General features: G+C 37.9%; 1 protein-coding gene across 7 annotated transcripts in view; it reads left to right on the top strand.

Annotated features, from left to right (window-relative positions):
* The window catches only part of RPS6KA3 (ribosomal protein S6 kinase A3), a 116,857-nt gene that overhangs the window by 90,863 nt on the left and 8,682 nt on the right, over window positions 1–17,312 (top strand). For all 7 annotated transcript variants that reach the window (XM_059158694.1, XM_059158695.1, XM_059158692.1 and 4 more), the window contains 6 exons: window positions 2,338–2,463; window positions 5,211–5,300; window positions 7,397–7,555; window positions 8,299–8,460; window positions 12,259–12,335; window positions 12,873–12,990. In XM_059158694.1, coding sequence (XP_059014677.1) covers window positions 2,338–2,463; window positions 5,211–5,300; window positions 7,397–7,555; window positions 8,299–8,460; window positions 12,259–12,335; window positions 12,873–12,990 — 732 coding nt within the window. The remainder of the gene's footprint in view (window positions 1–2,337; window positions 2,464–5,210; window positions 5,301–7,396; window positions 7,556–8,298; window positions 8,461–12,258; window positions 12,336–12,872; window positions 12,991–17,312) is intronic.

The following is a 17,312-nucleotide window of genomic DNA, read 5'->3' as shown; positions in this document are numbered from 1 at the left end:
TTTCAGCTCAGGTCATGATCTCAAGGTCATGGGATTGGGCCATTGGCAGGCTGTGTGCCCAGTGCAGAGTCAGCTTGAGAGTCTCCCTCCACTCCTCACCTGCCCGGGCTTGCACACACTCATGCTTTCTCTCTCTTGCTCTTTCTCTTTCTCTCTCACTAAAATAAGTAAGTAATAAATCTTTGAGGAAAAAAAAAAAAAAGATTGCCTGCTCCAGAGTCCTGGATATCCTTCTGACTTGAAGGGGGGGGGGGGTGCCTGGGTGGCTCAGTTGGTTAAGCCTCTGCCTTTGGCTTAGGTCATGATCCTGGGGTCCTGGGATTGAGCACCACATTGGGCTCCCTGCTCGGTGGGGAATCTGCTTCTCCCTCTCCCTCTGCCCTTCCTCCTGCTCATGCTCTCCCTTACTCTATACTCTGTCTAATAAATAAATAAAATATTCAAAAGAATAAAAGAGAGTTGAGATACATATCACCATCTTGTCTCTACCCTCTCCTCCTATGCCTCATAATGTTTATCAGCCCTAACTTGTTTCATCTTCTGCCTCTGTCAGGTCAGCTGTGATGAACTGAGGTCTCCTGATTCCCTGATAGCTTGGAACAGGGTTCAGTAGACTTGATCTGTAAAGGGCCAATTAATAAATATTTGAGGCTTTGGAGGCTTTGTGATCTCTATTACAACTCAGCTCTGTCACTGTAGCACAAAAGCAGCCATGGACTATAGCTAAATAAATGAGCATGCTGTGTGCCAATAAAACTTTATAAAAGAAAAGTAAATTTCAGTCTTATATTTTCCAAATTTTGTGCCCTTGTGCTTTTGGAGCCCCAATTACTATTTAAAAGAAGTGGTTATAGGTACTATCTTAGGGTGTCCCCCACCTCATTATCCCATGTGTTTATCAGAGTTGGAACACAGGGTAAAAACCACAGAAGCAGGATTCCAGATGTCTGTGTGTTTATATCAGGAGACTGGACTAATAAATGTTATTAGAGGAACACAAGTAGTACAAACCATTAGATTTATTTCTTCCCATCCTAGTATCATAGAAAGATAAATGTAATTCATCTTCCAAGTCATAGAGGGTACTAGATACATCTCTGAAGCACTGACTGTTTAGTAATTAGTGCTTGAATTTGCTTGATGATGAAGTTGCTTTTGTTCTAAATTTTTTTTTCATGAGTTAGTCATCCTTCTTTCCTTTCTAGAAAACCAGTTTAAACACTGGTTTTTAGATAAAGTTCATTGAAGCAGTTTGTTCAGTTTACTGTAGCAAGCATGTGATGTATATTAAGTTTTCAAGTTATAACTTCTGTACCTAACATCGAAATCACAAACATATTCTACAGATTTCAAATTTTAACCCAAACACAGTTCATAGGCATTGGTCAGGGGGGAGGTCTCCTTTCAATATAGCCAAGGACAGCACAACTTCCCCCAGCCTGCTTATGGAACTACTAATTTGTTAGCCATCATTCTACCACGTGTTATTCGTCTTTAACTCATTAACAGCTTCTCTAGCAGAAGTTGTATTGAAACTTTGACTCGAGGGTGGAAACAGAGGGCATGGCTACTGGTAGTCCACAATGATGATAATAGGTATCACCTTCAAATACATTATTTTTATTTAGTATTCACCATTAACCTCTGAGAAAACACATGTTCAGGGTTGCATGGTCTGCCAGAGGGACCTCTGAGACAAGAATCCAGATGTTCTAATTCTAAATCCTCCTAAATATTTTTCTTCTGTACCAGAAGCTTCAAACTTCTCCCTATTTGCAAAAAGTACTTCAAAGACCTAGCACCATGTGGGGAATGGAACAGGGCTCAGGCACAGGCAAGACTTTCCGCCTTTTGTCAAGTAACTGCATTTTCTGTTGTACATATTCAATTTTTTCTTTTTAACATGAGCTTTTGAAAAAGCCTGTTTCTTGCTATACATTTTATGGTAGGCACTTCTAAAATACACAGTTGTGGGGATGCCTGGATGGCTCAGTCGGTTAAGTAGCTGCCTTCGGCTCAGCTCATGATCCCAGGGTTCTGGGATTGGGCCCCGAATTGGGCTCCCTGCTCAGTGGGAGGCCTGCTTCTCCCTCTTGTACTCCCCCTGCTTGTGTTCCCTCTCTTGCTATGTCTCTCTCTGTCAAATGAATAAATAAAATCTTTTTAAAAAAATACACAGTTGTGGAAGAATAAATGCTGTAAAGATTCATTTTTATTTTGTTTATATTCATTTATATTTGTTGTTAACATCAACAATGTGTAATGGGTAGCATATTCCCCTATAATGATTTATACCGTAGTCATTATAAAACTGTCAATTTGTAATTGTGTTTGTAGCAGTTGCACAGAAACAGTATTCAGTTTACTGATGGATATGAAGTAAAGGAAGATATTGGAGTTGGCTCCTACTCTGTTTGCAAGAGATGCATACATAAAGCTACAAACATGGAATTTGCAGTGAAGGTAAATCTTTTCAGATTTAAAATGCAACTCTGGGGTGCCTGGGTGGCTCAGTCAGTTGTGCATCTGACTCATGATTTCAGCTCTGGTCTTGAACTCAGGTTCATGAGTTCAAACCCCACATTGGGCTCCACGCCCAGCATGGAACCTACTTTAAAAAATTAAATCACAATATAAAATACAATTCTAATAGTTATTATTCACACATGTCAGTACCAGTTAAAATTAAACACTTCTTCTTTGGTAAATGTGCCTTTTTGTTTTGTTGTGTTGTGTTTTTTGTTTTGCTTTAAAGGTAAGGTAAATTTAATTATCTGCCTAGCAACCCTCAGCGATCTTAATCTGGAACCACAGATTCACCTGTAAACTAAAGGCAAGGTAGCATACCTCCAGTTTGCTGAAGGCATTAGTACAGTTTACATCTGACCTGATTTTTAGTAACATCCCTTTACCCTAAAAAGTCCCCCATTTGTGGTCTGTCAGGGAATTCCTCAAGATTGTATGCCAAATTTTAAGTGTTTACATTTTTCTGGCAAAATATTCATACTGTCCTTTACATATAAAGGGATCTGTGAACCAATAAAAGTAAACCACTACTGTTAAAAAATTTGTTATCATTAGCTGTTTTAATTTCATCAGGTGTCAAGACAGTAAGAATTTTCTAAGCCAAAAAACAAATCACATGGCTCTGTGATAAAGTTTGAGTTACAAACCTGTAGTTGTAAGTGAAAAAATACTATATTCAAGTCTCTGCCTTTTTATTTCTTGAGATGGTAGTCACCGCTCTCCCAATATAAGCAATTTAAGTAATATCTAAAGCTTTCAACCTATTTTGAACCTTAGAACTGGTCAATAAGTGTGGGTAGCTCATTTTTAGTTAGTAGGAGAGTGGCATTAATTGTTATTATTTCTGTACATCCATCTGTCTATCATCTGTTATGATTTCACTGTGTAAAAATATATTATATATATATATATATATATATAAAATATGTGGGAAGACACACACCTACATAAAAAATGATAATTACTATTCTAAACTTGGATGTAATTGATTTAAAAACTATCAGTGTCCAGCTTTCTATCAGATGTAGGATGAACCATAGAAATGCATGTTAATTTGCTCTTCTCCTACTCATTGCTCATAGTGAAATCTGGGGTACATAGGAATTTTCACATTGCTTACATGAAAGGAGAGAAGGTGAGTAATGTACATGATGGGCAGTTTAAGGAGGTATCTTGCCTCCATAAACGCATCAGAAGAAAAGCAGAAATGCCTTGAGGCCCCCTTTGAATTACAGAAACTAGAGGCAGTATACCAAAACCTTGAGAATATCTTCAAGCTATTTGTGGATTCTTGTGACTTAAATTTAATTCATAAAACCAATCCCAGCACAACTTTTTTCTACTGAAATTACTACAAATCTAAGATCTACAAACACAAGTCTGAATGTGACATAAGCTCTGCTCAGATTAGTAGATCAAAGAGAATGTTGCTGGGAGTAACACCTCCCAGTGTGTTCTAGTTTTCAAAAGACTAGTCCTGGATCATCTCCCCTGAATTAGGATGTCTGTTCCATAAACGTTTCCTCTTAATTATCCATTTGCTATGGTAGTCCACAACTTGCTATGGTAATTCCACACTGTCATTTGCATTTGATTACAGTGTACACCTAATGTTTGTATTCCCTCTTCTCATACAGAACTGTTTTTGCAACTAAATCTATTTCAAATAGCACATTTGGCTTGCACTGTGAGTTGCAAGCTCTTCCTCAACTGCTGGAGCATTTGAGTATTTATTGCATACATTAATTACTAAGCTTTTTTAAAATTGAAAATATAAAGGTCACAAAATTTGTTTCAGACTACCCTTTGGACAAAATGAAAGCCAAACTTGTCCTTTTAAAAATAGATATAATGGGCGCCTGGGTGGCTCAGTGGGTTAAGCCGCTGCCTTCAGCTCAGGTCATGATCTCAGGGTCCTGGGATCGAGTCCCGCATCGGGCTCTCTGCTCAGCAGGGGGCCTGCTTCCCTCTCTCTCTCTCTCTGCCTGCCTCTCCGTCTACTTGTGATCTCTCTCTGTCAAATAAATAAATAAAATCTTTAAAAAAAAAAAAAAGATATAATATTACTTTAACAGATTAAAACATTAAGAGGTATATTTTTAAGAAGCTGCTGACATAAAAGGGTTGGAAAGCTACATTAGTATTTTAAAGGGCTTTATTATAATAATTAAACTTAACTCTAGTCAAGTAAAATTCTAGGTGTGGTTTTCTGCTTAGCTTTCTGCATAGCTTCAAAAATAAGCTTGTTCTACTTAGCTGTTAATTAATTTTTTATAAGTAGCTTACAACTAATGGGTTATTCCGCTGAAGCATTTCCTTAAAGGAAATAAAGTTAATTCAATAAACAGACGCTAGTGGTAGTATTATAGATATACCTTGTTTTTAATTATCTGTATTGATTGGGCTTAGAAGTTGACTGATTTTCCAGGGTTTAAAGACATTCAAGGAGGAAAGAAGGATATGTTCTTGGTACCTCTTCTTGAGGCTTTTGAGTGTTTAGAAAGTCCTAAACTTAGACTGGTTTTCAAACTTTGATAAGACAGTCTGGTCAAGTACTTGAATAAAACTGATTGATAAATGGCTTATATATATGTCCAGTATTTATATAAGATAATACCTAAAGTCTGTAGCTATTTGTGACCTTTATAGTTCATGAGATTTTATGATAAATATTTGCCTTTTAGATTATTGATAAAAGCAAGAGAGACCCAACAGAAGAAATTGAAATTCTTCTTCGTTATGGACAGCATCCAAACATCATTACTCTAAAGGATGTAAGTAGTAGATTCTTGAACTTCGATCATTGGAATCAGTTGTCCAGCTCACATTTGGAATGTTTTCAAATATAATGTGTTAGACAAATAACTTAATAAGAGTAAGTTTTAAAAAAAATTGAAGGACAACACATGCAGCACAATTTAAGTTAATAAAAAAAACCTGTTTCTGTAGTTAATTCTTATACTTTCGCTTTAAGAAAAGTGTTACTGACATTATTGCTTTTAATATCTTTACTGGAACATTTGTGTATTAAATAGTATTAGGGATTGACTAGTCTCATGCTCCATGGACTCCCCAGACTCTTACACAGTACTGCCAGAGAGAGCAAAACTTGTACGTAACCACGTTACTCCTCTGCGTACAGTTCATACCCCCTCACCTCCAGTCCTTGCCTTCCTCTGTCTGCAAGGGTTTTCACACTTCCTCTCCCACCCCATCCCCCAACTGTGCTCCACTATGTGCGCATCTTTAAACTTTCCTCCTTTTCTCATGCTGTTCTGTCTTTGAATTTAGGGTTTCCTCATTTAATACTACCACTTCCCTTCTTTGCCTGGCTTACTACCATGCATCTAAAACTTTGCTAAAACATTACTTCCTCCAGGAAGCCTGTCCTGAGCGTCACCATACCCCATACAAGTAAGGTATCCCCTCCTTGCTACCTGTGGTTTTTATCATAACAGAGCTGTTGGGAAAAGGTGTGAACTCCCCAGACAGCATTAAATCTTCTCTTGCTGATAGTGCTCAAAGGCTGCATCTGTGTTGTAGACTTGACATGTCCTGTGGCCAGCTCAGCCAGAGGACTTTTAAGGTACCTTTCACCTTTCACCTCTTGAGATTTCGTGAATTCCAGAGTTTACTCTCCCTTCTTCATAACCAAAACTCCTAATTTCCTCAGTTTAATTTATTGCTGTTCACTGTTAGAAGGAGAATGTTAGGGGTGCCTGGGTGGCTCAGTGGGTTGGGCTTCTGCCTTCAGCTCAGGTCATGATCTCAGAGTCCTGGGATCGAGCCCCACATCCCGCTCTCTGCCTACTTGTGATCTCTCTTTCTGTCAAATAAATAAAATCTTTAAAAAAAAAAAAAAGAAGGAGAATGTTAGCTTAGTCCCATTAAATGTGAAGCTGTGTAACTTAAGTGACTCTTGGATATAACCTGCAAGAATCCAAGTAAACCAAAAAGAAGGTATAGAAAATATTTTCATCTTTGCCTTATAAACTCCCTAAGCTGTCACTGTTTTTCACATCTTTCCTCTTTCCTTCATTTCAAATTCCAAAGTCTCTAAAAATTTCCCGACTTTTATTATAGCATCTTTGACTTTTTAACTCTTGTTTCTATCTTTCTCTCTACTAGAATAAAAACATTGAGGATGGGTACCTTGTTTTCTCCATTTTGGGGGGCCCCAGCACATGGTACCTCTTATGGAACTAAATGAAAGTGTGCAGTAACCCTGTGGTGAAGGGGAATAAAAGGAACTGAAGTTTACTGAAGGGTCGTTTCAGTTTGGGATTGCTGGGAGTACAAATCAGAATTACAAGGAGCATTCTATTTCTACATGAGGAGTAAACGGCATGCTTCTGTGTGGTTAGATGGAATTTTTGCTACTTAATCTTCCTACTTAATTCTTGCCACAACTTGTCTTTCAGTTTAATCAAAACCAGGATAATTCATTGTACTGCATATGTAAATACAGTTCTACAATTGTAGGAGTTCCAGGAAAGTTACAGGCATGTGTCTTTATACCAATCCCTGCTGTCATCAGTAGATAGAAAGATCAAGAGAAACAAACCCTCAGAGAAAAAATTCAGTGCCCTTTGATATACGTTGCCCATAGTTACTTTGATTGCCATGACTTATGTTTCATAGAAGGAAATTACAGCTTATTTTCCTGACATCCAGTCTAATCAATTTGTATTTTAATATTCTTATATGTATAAAATGGTTTGGCAGATTTTATACCATCTATTGGTTGTGATAAGTAAAATTTTCCTTGACTATAAAATGAGTTTTAATTTCTCTTGAATATGCGAAACTTTATTCTGAGCACATGTAAAGCTTCAAATAATTTTTTACATTTTGATGTTGAATTTTACAGGTATATGATGATGGAAAACATGTGTATGTAGTGACAGAACTTATGAAAGGGGGTGAATTGCTGGATAAAATTCTTAGACAGAAATTTTTCTCTGAAAGAGAGGCCAGCGCTGTCCTGTTTACTATAACCAAAACTGTTGAATATCTTCACGCACAAGGGGTAAGTCTTTTTAACATTTTATACACACACACACACACACACACCCCTTTACCTTTTCCTTTTTTTAAAACCTTTTCTTAATGTTTGAACTAAAATTACAAAGGTTGATGTTACTTTATGCATTAATGGAGAATAACTATTACTAGCTTATTCTGCTGTTACTCCTCTACATAAATTTCTCCCACTGAGCTTGAAGTGATACTTTGAAAACCTGACTTGTTTATATTACATTCTTATGCTTCCCAAGAAAAAGTAAGCAAGGTCCTCTGACCTAGAAGACCTATCACCGTTTTTGCTAGGCCACTCCGGACTCTTGAGAACTGGGTCCATTGCAAATTTAGACGCAGAACCAGAGAATCATGGGTTGTATTCAATTATAAAAGGAAATTAAGAGCTTACTTCTTAAGGAATTTATTTTCAATACATTATTCTTACTTTGTTTGTCCTTGCTCTCAGAAGCTAACAAGTGGAATGTAATCATTTCATCCTAGAGCTTCTTGACTTCTAGTTTTGACTGCTCAATTGGACAAAGAGGAGGGACGTACATACTGTTTTTTTTCTTCCTCCTGTCCTTGCCCCAGTTCTATGCTAGAGAGTTAAACTTACATTATCAGCATTTTAAAATGAGATAATTTAAAGGTCAGCACTCGTCTTAAGTACGTCACTTGACATTTTGCAAATAAAGAGTATTCCGTAATGGAAATGTATTGTTAATGTACCTCTTTAATTTGTATTTCAATTAGGTGGTTCACAGAGACTTGAAACCTAGCAACATTCTTTATGTGGATGAATCTGGCAATCCAGAATCTATTCGAATTTGTGATTTTGGCTTTGCCAAACAGCTAAGAGCAGAAAACGGTCTTCTCATGACTCCTTGTTATACTGCAAATTTTGTTGCACCAGAGGTAATCGTGAATTATTTGCTTCCAGTATTTCAGTATATTTAAAAACTCATTTGCTGTGTTTATTTAATTTTTTAAAGATTTTATTTATTTGACAGAAAGAGACACAGTGAGAGAGGTAACAGAAGCAGGGGAAGTGGGAGAAGGAGAAGCAGGCTTCCTACCAAGCAAGGAGCCTGATGCGGGGCTCAATCCCAGGACTCTGAGGTCATGACCTGAGCCAAAGGCAGACGGCTTGATGACTGAGCCACCCAGGCACCCCTGCTGTGTTTAATATAGAGTGGTTAATAGTTGTTTCATTGAAGACCTACTGAACAAATAATTAAAATGTCAGCTCTTTTTCTTCTGATGGTAATAAATCCTGTCTTCGGTCCCCTACTACTTAGTCCACTACAGTCCTTTTTTTGCTCTGCCTTCTGTCTTTCTGCATAATCACACATCTGTAGCGGTCTGCTATCATTGACACTTTGGGGCCTGTGAGCACATGGAATTAAATGGAAACTAGTTTATTCTCATCCTTTCCTAATATTCTTCTAATTTCCTGATTTTGTTACCATCTTCCTGTATTTCTGAGGCTAAAACATCATGGTCTCTTCTTGTCTTTAGCTACATAACTAGGTACCATCTCTGTTATCCCCTAAAACCAGTTTGAGGTTCTTCCTTTCACAGAACTGCCATCCTAGCCTCGCTTCTTTCACCACAGCCCAAGTGACTGCCACAGCCTAGCTGCACCCTGTTCCCTCTCTCCTTCTGTGATCATTCTACGGAAGAGCTGTAGAGTTACTGAAGTCTTCAAGCACTGCTTTGATCAAGTTGCTTCTTTTCCTAAGAAATTTTGGTTCCCCATTGTAGCAAATCTAAAGTCCACTGCTTTACTCAAGATTTCATGCATGTTTATTATCACCGTGTTAAAAAAAAAAAGATGTAATTGTGGGGCCACCTGGGTGGCTCAGTCGTTAAGTGTCTGCCTTCTGCTTGGGTCGTGATCCCACGGTCCTTGGATGAGTCCCGCATCGGGCTCCCTGCTCAGCGGGAAGCCTGCCTCTCCTTCTCCCACTTCCCCCTGCTTGTGTTCCCTCTTGCTCTCGCTCGCTCTCTCTCTCTCTCTCTGTCAAATAAATAAATAAAATCTTTTTTTTAAATGTGACTGAACTATGTAATAAAAAATAAGAGTTAACCCTAATATAGGGCTTATGTGCCAGTCACTTGTATTAGCTGATTTCATCCTCACAAATAGCATTTACATATAATAATTTTTTCTCTTATGTGAAATGAGACCTTTTACTTGAATTTTGCAAGAAACCAGGTGCACAATGAGAGGTTATGTCATCTGAGGTCAGATTGAGATTTGAGCCCAGGCAACATGGCTACAAAGTCTATGCTTTTATCATTAGATACTTCACCAAACAATGGTAACAGTTGGTAAGGTTAGGATGTCATTGGATTGTAGAGCTCCATTTCCCCTCTATTTTCCAAACTTTTTGTAACCTTGTTACTTCTGAGATGTAAAGTAATACTTTTTAAAAGACTACTTGCACCTGTTCTCCTGGTGTGACTAGAACTAATGAGGGACAGACTTTTTGCTTCTTTGTCCACATATCCACAGCTTCTGACACATATGGATGTCCAAGCATGGTCACTTCATCTAGCCATCTCATTATTCCTCAAGAGGGCTTCTTGCTTCAGACAAGCAATCTGCTTCTTGAAATCTCCATGTAGCTGTTTTGCCTTGGCATGTTGGAATGTTTTTTGCTTCAAAACCTAATGTTTTTTGTTTCAAATTTTTTTTTTTTTTTTTAAAGATTTTATTTATTTATCAGAGAGAGAGAGGGGGAGAGAGCGAGCACAGGCAGACAGAATGGCAGGCAGAGGCAGAGGGAGAAGCAGGCTCCCCGCCGAGCAAGGAGCCTGATGTGGGACTCGATCCCAGGACGCTGGGATCATGACCTGAGCCGAAGGCAGCTGCTTAACCAACTGAGCCACCCAGGCGTCCCTGTTTCAAATTTTTTTGCTTCAAGACCTTTTTTGCTTCAGAGCCTCTAAATTCATGTTCTTCAGGAAATCTTCTATGATTAAACTCTCCCTAGACTTGACCTTTTAATCATTCAAATTAAAACTTGGAAGTCCTCCTGAAATGCTCCTTCTCCATCATTTCTCTACATCCTGTCAGTCACCAAACCCTTTCCATTCTGATTCCTGAATAGTTTAGACCCCTTTTCCCTTACCCATACATCGCATCTCTAAGTCCTTCCTGTTTTATCATGACGTCTTTTCCTTTCTATGTCCTGCCTTAGTGTGGTTCCTCATAGCCTTTCACTTAGTTTGCTACAAATTGTATCCTATCAGACGACCTTGTTTCCAGTCTGTCTGCTTGCCAGCATTTCCTCTATACCTGGAGTTACTCTTTTGGTGTATATGTCTACCTATTTCATTGCCCTGTTTAATGTATCAGTGACCACAGATTGCCTATGGGAAAAACCTTTTAAATCCTTAAGATATCTGTAAAAGCCCTTCTTTGTTCTCTCTGGTATCCCCTACCTGGACATCTGGCCACACTGAATCCTTGCCTGTCTTTAAGCATGCTCTGCTCTCTTGCTTCTGCCCTTTGAGTGTCCCCTCCTCTCCCCCACCTCCTCTGTTTGCTTCCTGAATTCTTACTTATAGGCCCAGTACCAGCAGGCTGTCCCATAGTCTTCCTTCTCTCCCCATATCAAAAATGAATTGTGGCACCTGGGCATCTCAGTCGGTTAAGCGTCTGACTGTTGACTTCAGTTCAAGTCATTTTCTCATGGTCATAGGATCAAGTCCCACGTCAGTCTCCATGTTCAGCGGGTAGTCTGCTTGAGATTCTCTGGCCCTCCTCCTGCCCTGTTCTTGCTCTCGCTCTCCCTCTCATTCTAAAATAAGTAAATAAATCTTTAAAAACAAAATGAATGAATGGTTTCCTCATCTTTATGCCTATAACACTTTAGGCATAATTTTGTTATAATACTTACCATGTTGAATTATTAACTATATGTATGTTTATTTCCCCTGCCATATTCTAATTTTCTTGAGGAAACAAGAGTGTTTTATATTTATCACTCTTCATGCCGGATAATAATTGGTGATTACTAAATGCTCGAGTGAATCATATTTTTATATGTAAAAGTATAATTTTGCATTATATTATTTGTACTTTTATATATATTCCTAAAAGTAATGTTTTATGTAACCACTCCTGCAGCCTCATACAAAAATGAATATAAATTCATTTAAAGAAGAAACTTAGGGGCACCTGGGTGGCTCAGTGGGTTAAGCCGCTGCCTTCGGCTCGGGTCATGATCTCAGGGTCCTGGGATCGAGTCCCACGTCGGGCTCTCTGCTCAGCGGGGAGCCTGCTTCCTCCTCTCTCTCTATCTCTCTCTGCCTGCCTCTCTGCCTACTTGTGATCTCTCTGTCAAATAAATAAATAAAATTTAAAAAAATAATAATAAAAAAATTAAGAAGAAACTTAGAGGGAAGCAGTGGGGAGAAAAAGAAACTTAATTTCATTTTATTTTATAGTCTTCTATATGCCATAGCATCACTCAACAAATGCTAATTCAAATACCAAAATCAAATATATATGTATGTAAATATATATTCATATATATATGAATGAATTATTAGTTGTAGAATAGTATTAATATATTGCCTTGCTTGTTAATCATGTTCTGTTTAGGTTTTTCTTAAATACATTGATTTAGAAAATAGTACAGTTCATAGCCTATTCAGTTCTCTAAACAGTAATGTGTTAATACTACCTTTTGCTTTTTTTAGGTTTTAAAACGACAAGGCTATGATGCTGCTTGTGATATATGGAGTCTTGGTGTCCTCCTCTATACAATGCTTACTGGGTGAGTGGACCATATATTGTAATCAGCATTTATTCATCAATATTCTGTTCTATATTTTTAATCTCTCTGTTGTACTATCTTTCTTTTCATGTTTTCTCATATTATCTAATAATCCTGTGTGTGTATATCTCTCTATGTATATGTACCACATTTATAACTGTATCATTACTGGCTTTCTTTAATGTACCATTTGATAATGTCTTAAGGTCTTAACTTGATTTTTTCCATATCTCTTTTGTACTCTTATAGTGTATGTATAAACATACACTATTTTTAAATAGTCTTATTCTAATGTGTCATATCTTAAAATATTTATATTATCATACATTAAGTCTAATTAATATTTCATAGCTTATACCTTGACCTGGTGCTTTATGGTGCTTCATGATGTTGATATTTTTCACTTTAGGAAATTTTAATGAAATATTACATTAATTAAATTAACTGGAGTACTCTTGAACACTGCAAATAAATGTGAAGATTACCAACCAAAAAAGAAATTTTATTCATTAACATTTTAATTTCATTATAAACTAGTTACACTCCATTTGCAAATGGCCCTGATGATACACCAGAGGAAATATTAGCACGGATAGGCAGCGGAAAATTCTCACTCAGTGGTGGTTACTGGAATTCTGTTTCGGACACAGCAAAGGTAAGTATGGCTTCCTATTATAAGCTTCTTAGAAAATAATTTCTTATAATCCCTGGTAAGAAAAAATAATAATCAGTTACATACTTTTGTTTATAAAGTATTATTTTAAAGTGATGTTACCAGATAACTTGAACTCAAAAATGGACCTATTGTTTTGTTTCCCAGAAGGTATTGGTTTGGTTTTATTATCTATACATCTAAAACTACTTACTGACAAGCATGATAAATAATAATGGTGGTATAAGAAACTCTTTTTTTTGTTGTTATGTTAGTTACCGTACAGTACATCATTAGTTGTTGGTTTTTTTTAAAGATTTTATTTATTTGACAGACAAATCAGAAGTAGGCAGAGAGGCAGGCAGAGAGAGAGAGGAGGAAGCAGGCTCCCTGCTGAGCAGAGAGCCCGATGTGGGGCTCTATCCCAGGACCCTGGGATCATGACCTGAGCTGAAGGCAGAGGCTTTAACCCACTGAGCCACCCAGGCGCCCCAAGTACATCATTAGTTTTTGATGTAGTTTTCCATGATTCGTTGTTTGCATATAACATCCAGTCCTCCATTAATACATGCCCTCCTTAGTACTGTCACCAGGCTGACCCATCCCCGATCTCCCTCCCCTCTGAAACCCTCAGTTTCTTTCCTGGAGTCCATAGTCTCTCATGCTTCATCTCCCCATCTGATTTCCCCCCTTCATTTTTCTCTTTCTTCTCCTAATGTCCTCCATGCTATTCCTTATTTTCCACAAATAAGTGAAACCATATGATGATTGACTTTCTCTGCCTGGCTTATTTCTCTTAGCGTAATCTCCACCAGTTCCATCCATGTTGATGGAAAAGTTAAGTATTCATCCTTTCTGATGGCTGAGTAATACTCCACTGTATATGTGGACCACATCTTCTTTATCCATTCATCTGTTGAAGGGCATCTCGGCTCTTTCCACAATATAAGAGACTCTTAATGATAGAGAACAAACTCAGGGTTGATGGAGGGATGGGTGGGGGATGGGCTCGATGGGAGGTGGGTATTAAGGAGTGCACTTGTTGTAGTGAGCACTGGGTATTATATGTAAGTGATGAATCGCTGAATTCTGTTCCTGAAACCAATATTACTCTGTATGTTATGAACTAGACTTTAAATAAAAATTTGGAATAAAAAAATATAAACCTTTTAACCAAAATAATAGTAATAAGAAGAATGATGGGATGCCCAGGTGGATCAGTTGGTTGAGCGGCTGCCTTTGGCTCAGGTCATGATCCCAGTATCCTGGGATTGAGTCCTGCATCGGGCTTCTTGCTTCATGGGGAGCCTGCTTCTCCCTCTGCTTCTGCCTGCCACTCTGCCTGACTGTGCTCTCTCTCTCTCACTCTAACAAATAAATAAAATTTTAAAAAAGAAGAAGAAGAATGATGATAATGGTGGTAATCTTCATGATTTTTGTGGCTTTTTTGTACCTCACACTGCACCTCACCTAAATCATCCCATTTAATCCTCTTCCAAACCCTGTAAAATATGTGGTAGTATCCCCGTTTCACAGAAGAAAAGCAAGGCTAGAATTTTTATGTGAATTTGTCCATAGTTACATACCGGGAGCATGTGGATGCTTTGAACTAAGCAGTTGGTCCCAAAGCCCTTATTCCCTAGAATAACTGCACCATGTTCTATTTTTGGTTCATATTATATAGAAAAGGGTCTCATCTTTTTCACAATAAACAGTAGTATGGTTTTATAGTGTCTTCTTGAAATCCATTTGAAAAGCCTTTCTCCCTGGAAGATCTGCCATACTCTGGCAGACTTGCTTTCCAACTCTGTTCTAGTTTTACTTTATTCATAGAAAATGCTCTTTTAAAATCAAGAGGGAAAATTTTAAAAATTAGAAAAAGAAGAGCAGTTTTCCTCTCCCGAATAAGAAAAACATAGAGGAGATAAAGAAGATACATACTGGTAAACGTGCTTGCTGATTTCTCTTAGAGGCGGAAGCCTGAGTTGAGATGATCGCATAAGTAAATAGGGTACATCAAAAACATAGGTTGATTCTTTTGGCATAGAGATGAAGCCTCAGTTAACTAATTTAATGTCTGCATAGATGATACTTGGCTTTATAACTGATTTAAAATGAAGTGTTAGCCTTTCCCTTTTTTTAACAATTATTTCTTAAACCAGATGATTCATTTTTTTTCTGGAATTTCTTTTTAATCCATGTGTTCAACATTTACAGCATGCTTACAATGTGAAGGTCCAGGGATCAAAAGATGTGACTGAGATAGAATTCCTGATATCAGGAAGCTCATGGTCTAGTTGGGAGATGGCCAGAAATATACAGCACAGTGTCACATGTTACAGTGGTACATTTTTTTGTGTTAAAGAAGTTTACAGATGGTGCTCAGTCAGAAAGATTTCCAAGAAAGCTTTCCAGAAGCAGTGAGGGGATTTTCCTGGCAGCTTTAGGGAGCAGAAGGATGTATTCCATCCCAGGCTGCAGGAGCAGCACATGCTATTTGTGGTCAGGCCAGCCTGCAAATGGCAGAATGCTTCCAAGTTGCTGTGCACAGTTTGTTGTACCTAGCACGGGGTACACGTGAGAAGGTAGCTGATGAACCCAGATTATAAAAGGCTTTGCAGATCATGCTCAGGGTTTCAGGTTTATTCTAGGTATTAGAGAATTGCTGAAAAGTATTAAGCGTTGTAATGATCAGAGTTTCCTTTTTCAAGTTTGTTCTATAGAGAGTAATTCTGATCTCTGGAGTCTGCCAGAAATTGTCATGATCAATTGTGAGACATATTAAATAATGTCACTGTATAAAGTATCAAAGCTTACCCACTGCCTCCTTTTTAAATAAATTATAGAGATAACCTTGACTTGCTTTAATTTCGATAATTTGGCTCTCATTGACTTGATTCCAGTATGTTTTTTTGAATGAAAGAGAAAGGTGAGGATGAGATAAAAAATAGAGCACAAAAAATTGGATCTAACTCACAGCCTTTCTTATAAATATCACGTTATTACTGATAACTTCTGCAAATTTGTCCAGTTAAGACTTGAGATAAGCTTTATATGGTACAGTAAATATGCACAAAGTCGGAAGTGAGGGTTCTATCAGTCTGATGTGTTCCCTCAAGAGCAAGTTGCACATGTGAATGTCATTAGTCATATGGGCCGTATGTTTCATATGTGGCTTTGAGAAGAACAGGACCATCACTACAATTCACTGGGCACTTACGTGCCAAGGTCTATGCTAACACTTAATACCTATATTTTTTCATTCAGTCCTCACTGACCTAATATTAAGGGTTTTACTTATAAGGTTTTACTGTATTTCAGGTCACAAATGATGAAGACCTAGACTAGAGCAGTAGTAGCAAGATTTGAGCTAAATTAAAGAGAAATTTAGGGGGCAAAATAGACTCAGTGGTTAAATGGGGATAAGAAGCAGGGGAGGGGCACCTGAATGGCACAGTTGATTAAGCGTCTGACTCTTGGTTTTGGCTCGGGTTATGAACTCAGGGTGGTCAGATCAAGCCCCACACTGGGCTCCATGCTGAGCATGGAGTCTGCTTGAGATTCTGTGTGTGTGTGTGTGTGTGTGTGTGTGTGTGTGTGTGTGAAAATAAATAAATAAATCTTTAAAGAAAAAAAGAAGCAAGGGGGAAGCAGATAGTAAGCATGTAGTCCACATTTCCACCGTAGGGAAATGAGTTATAGTGGTGTTCTTTCACCAAGATGTGGGATACAAAAGAAGTAGTTTTGAGAGGCATGATAATTACAGATTTGGACATTACGAATTTGAAATGCGACTGTGGTGTATAAGTAAGAGATGTATGTCCATTAGGCAACTGGCTATATTGATGCAGATCTTAGGAGAGAAGTTTTGGGTGGACAGTGGAGTTCGGAGTCACCATCTGTAGAAGCCAAAGACATGAATACGAATGAGTTTATCTGAACAGAGTGATGAGCCTTACGGAAGGAAGAGAGTTTTGTTGTGCCCCTGGGCAGTTTTGCAACTTTCTATGTACTTGAAGCATATTTTCTCACTTTAAGAATTTGGAAGGGGAGCTCTTAATTGTTTCACTTTTTATTTCTAATTCTGTTCAGTAGCTTATTCCTGTTCTTTGCTGTTAATGAAAACTAAAAATAAGAAATTAAATAATAGCAAAGGAGTACTTGGAATAACATCTCTTCAGTTCCCAGTACCAGTCAACCACCAGGTTCTGTTGCTTCTTTCTCTTAAGTAGCTCAGACCATCCATATTTCTCCGTCTCTTATACTAGCCTGAAGCCATCATCTCCTGCCAGTCTCAAATTGGAGTCTTCAGGCTTGCACCCTCC

This window comes from Mustela lutreola, chromosome X, assembly GCF_030435805.1.
Source record: "Mustela lutreola isolate mMusLut2 chromosome X, mMusLut2.pri, whole genome shotgun sequence".
Classification (NCBI taxonomy): domain Eukaryota; kingdom Metazoa; phylum Chordata; class Mammalia; order Carnivora; family Mustelidae; genus Mustela; species Mustela lutreola.
This window is presented reverse-complemented; position numbering and strand designations above follow the sequence as displayed.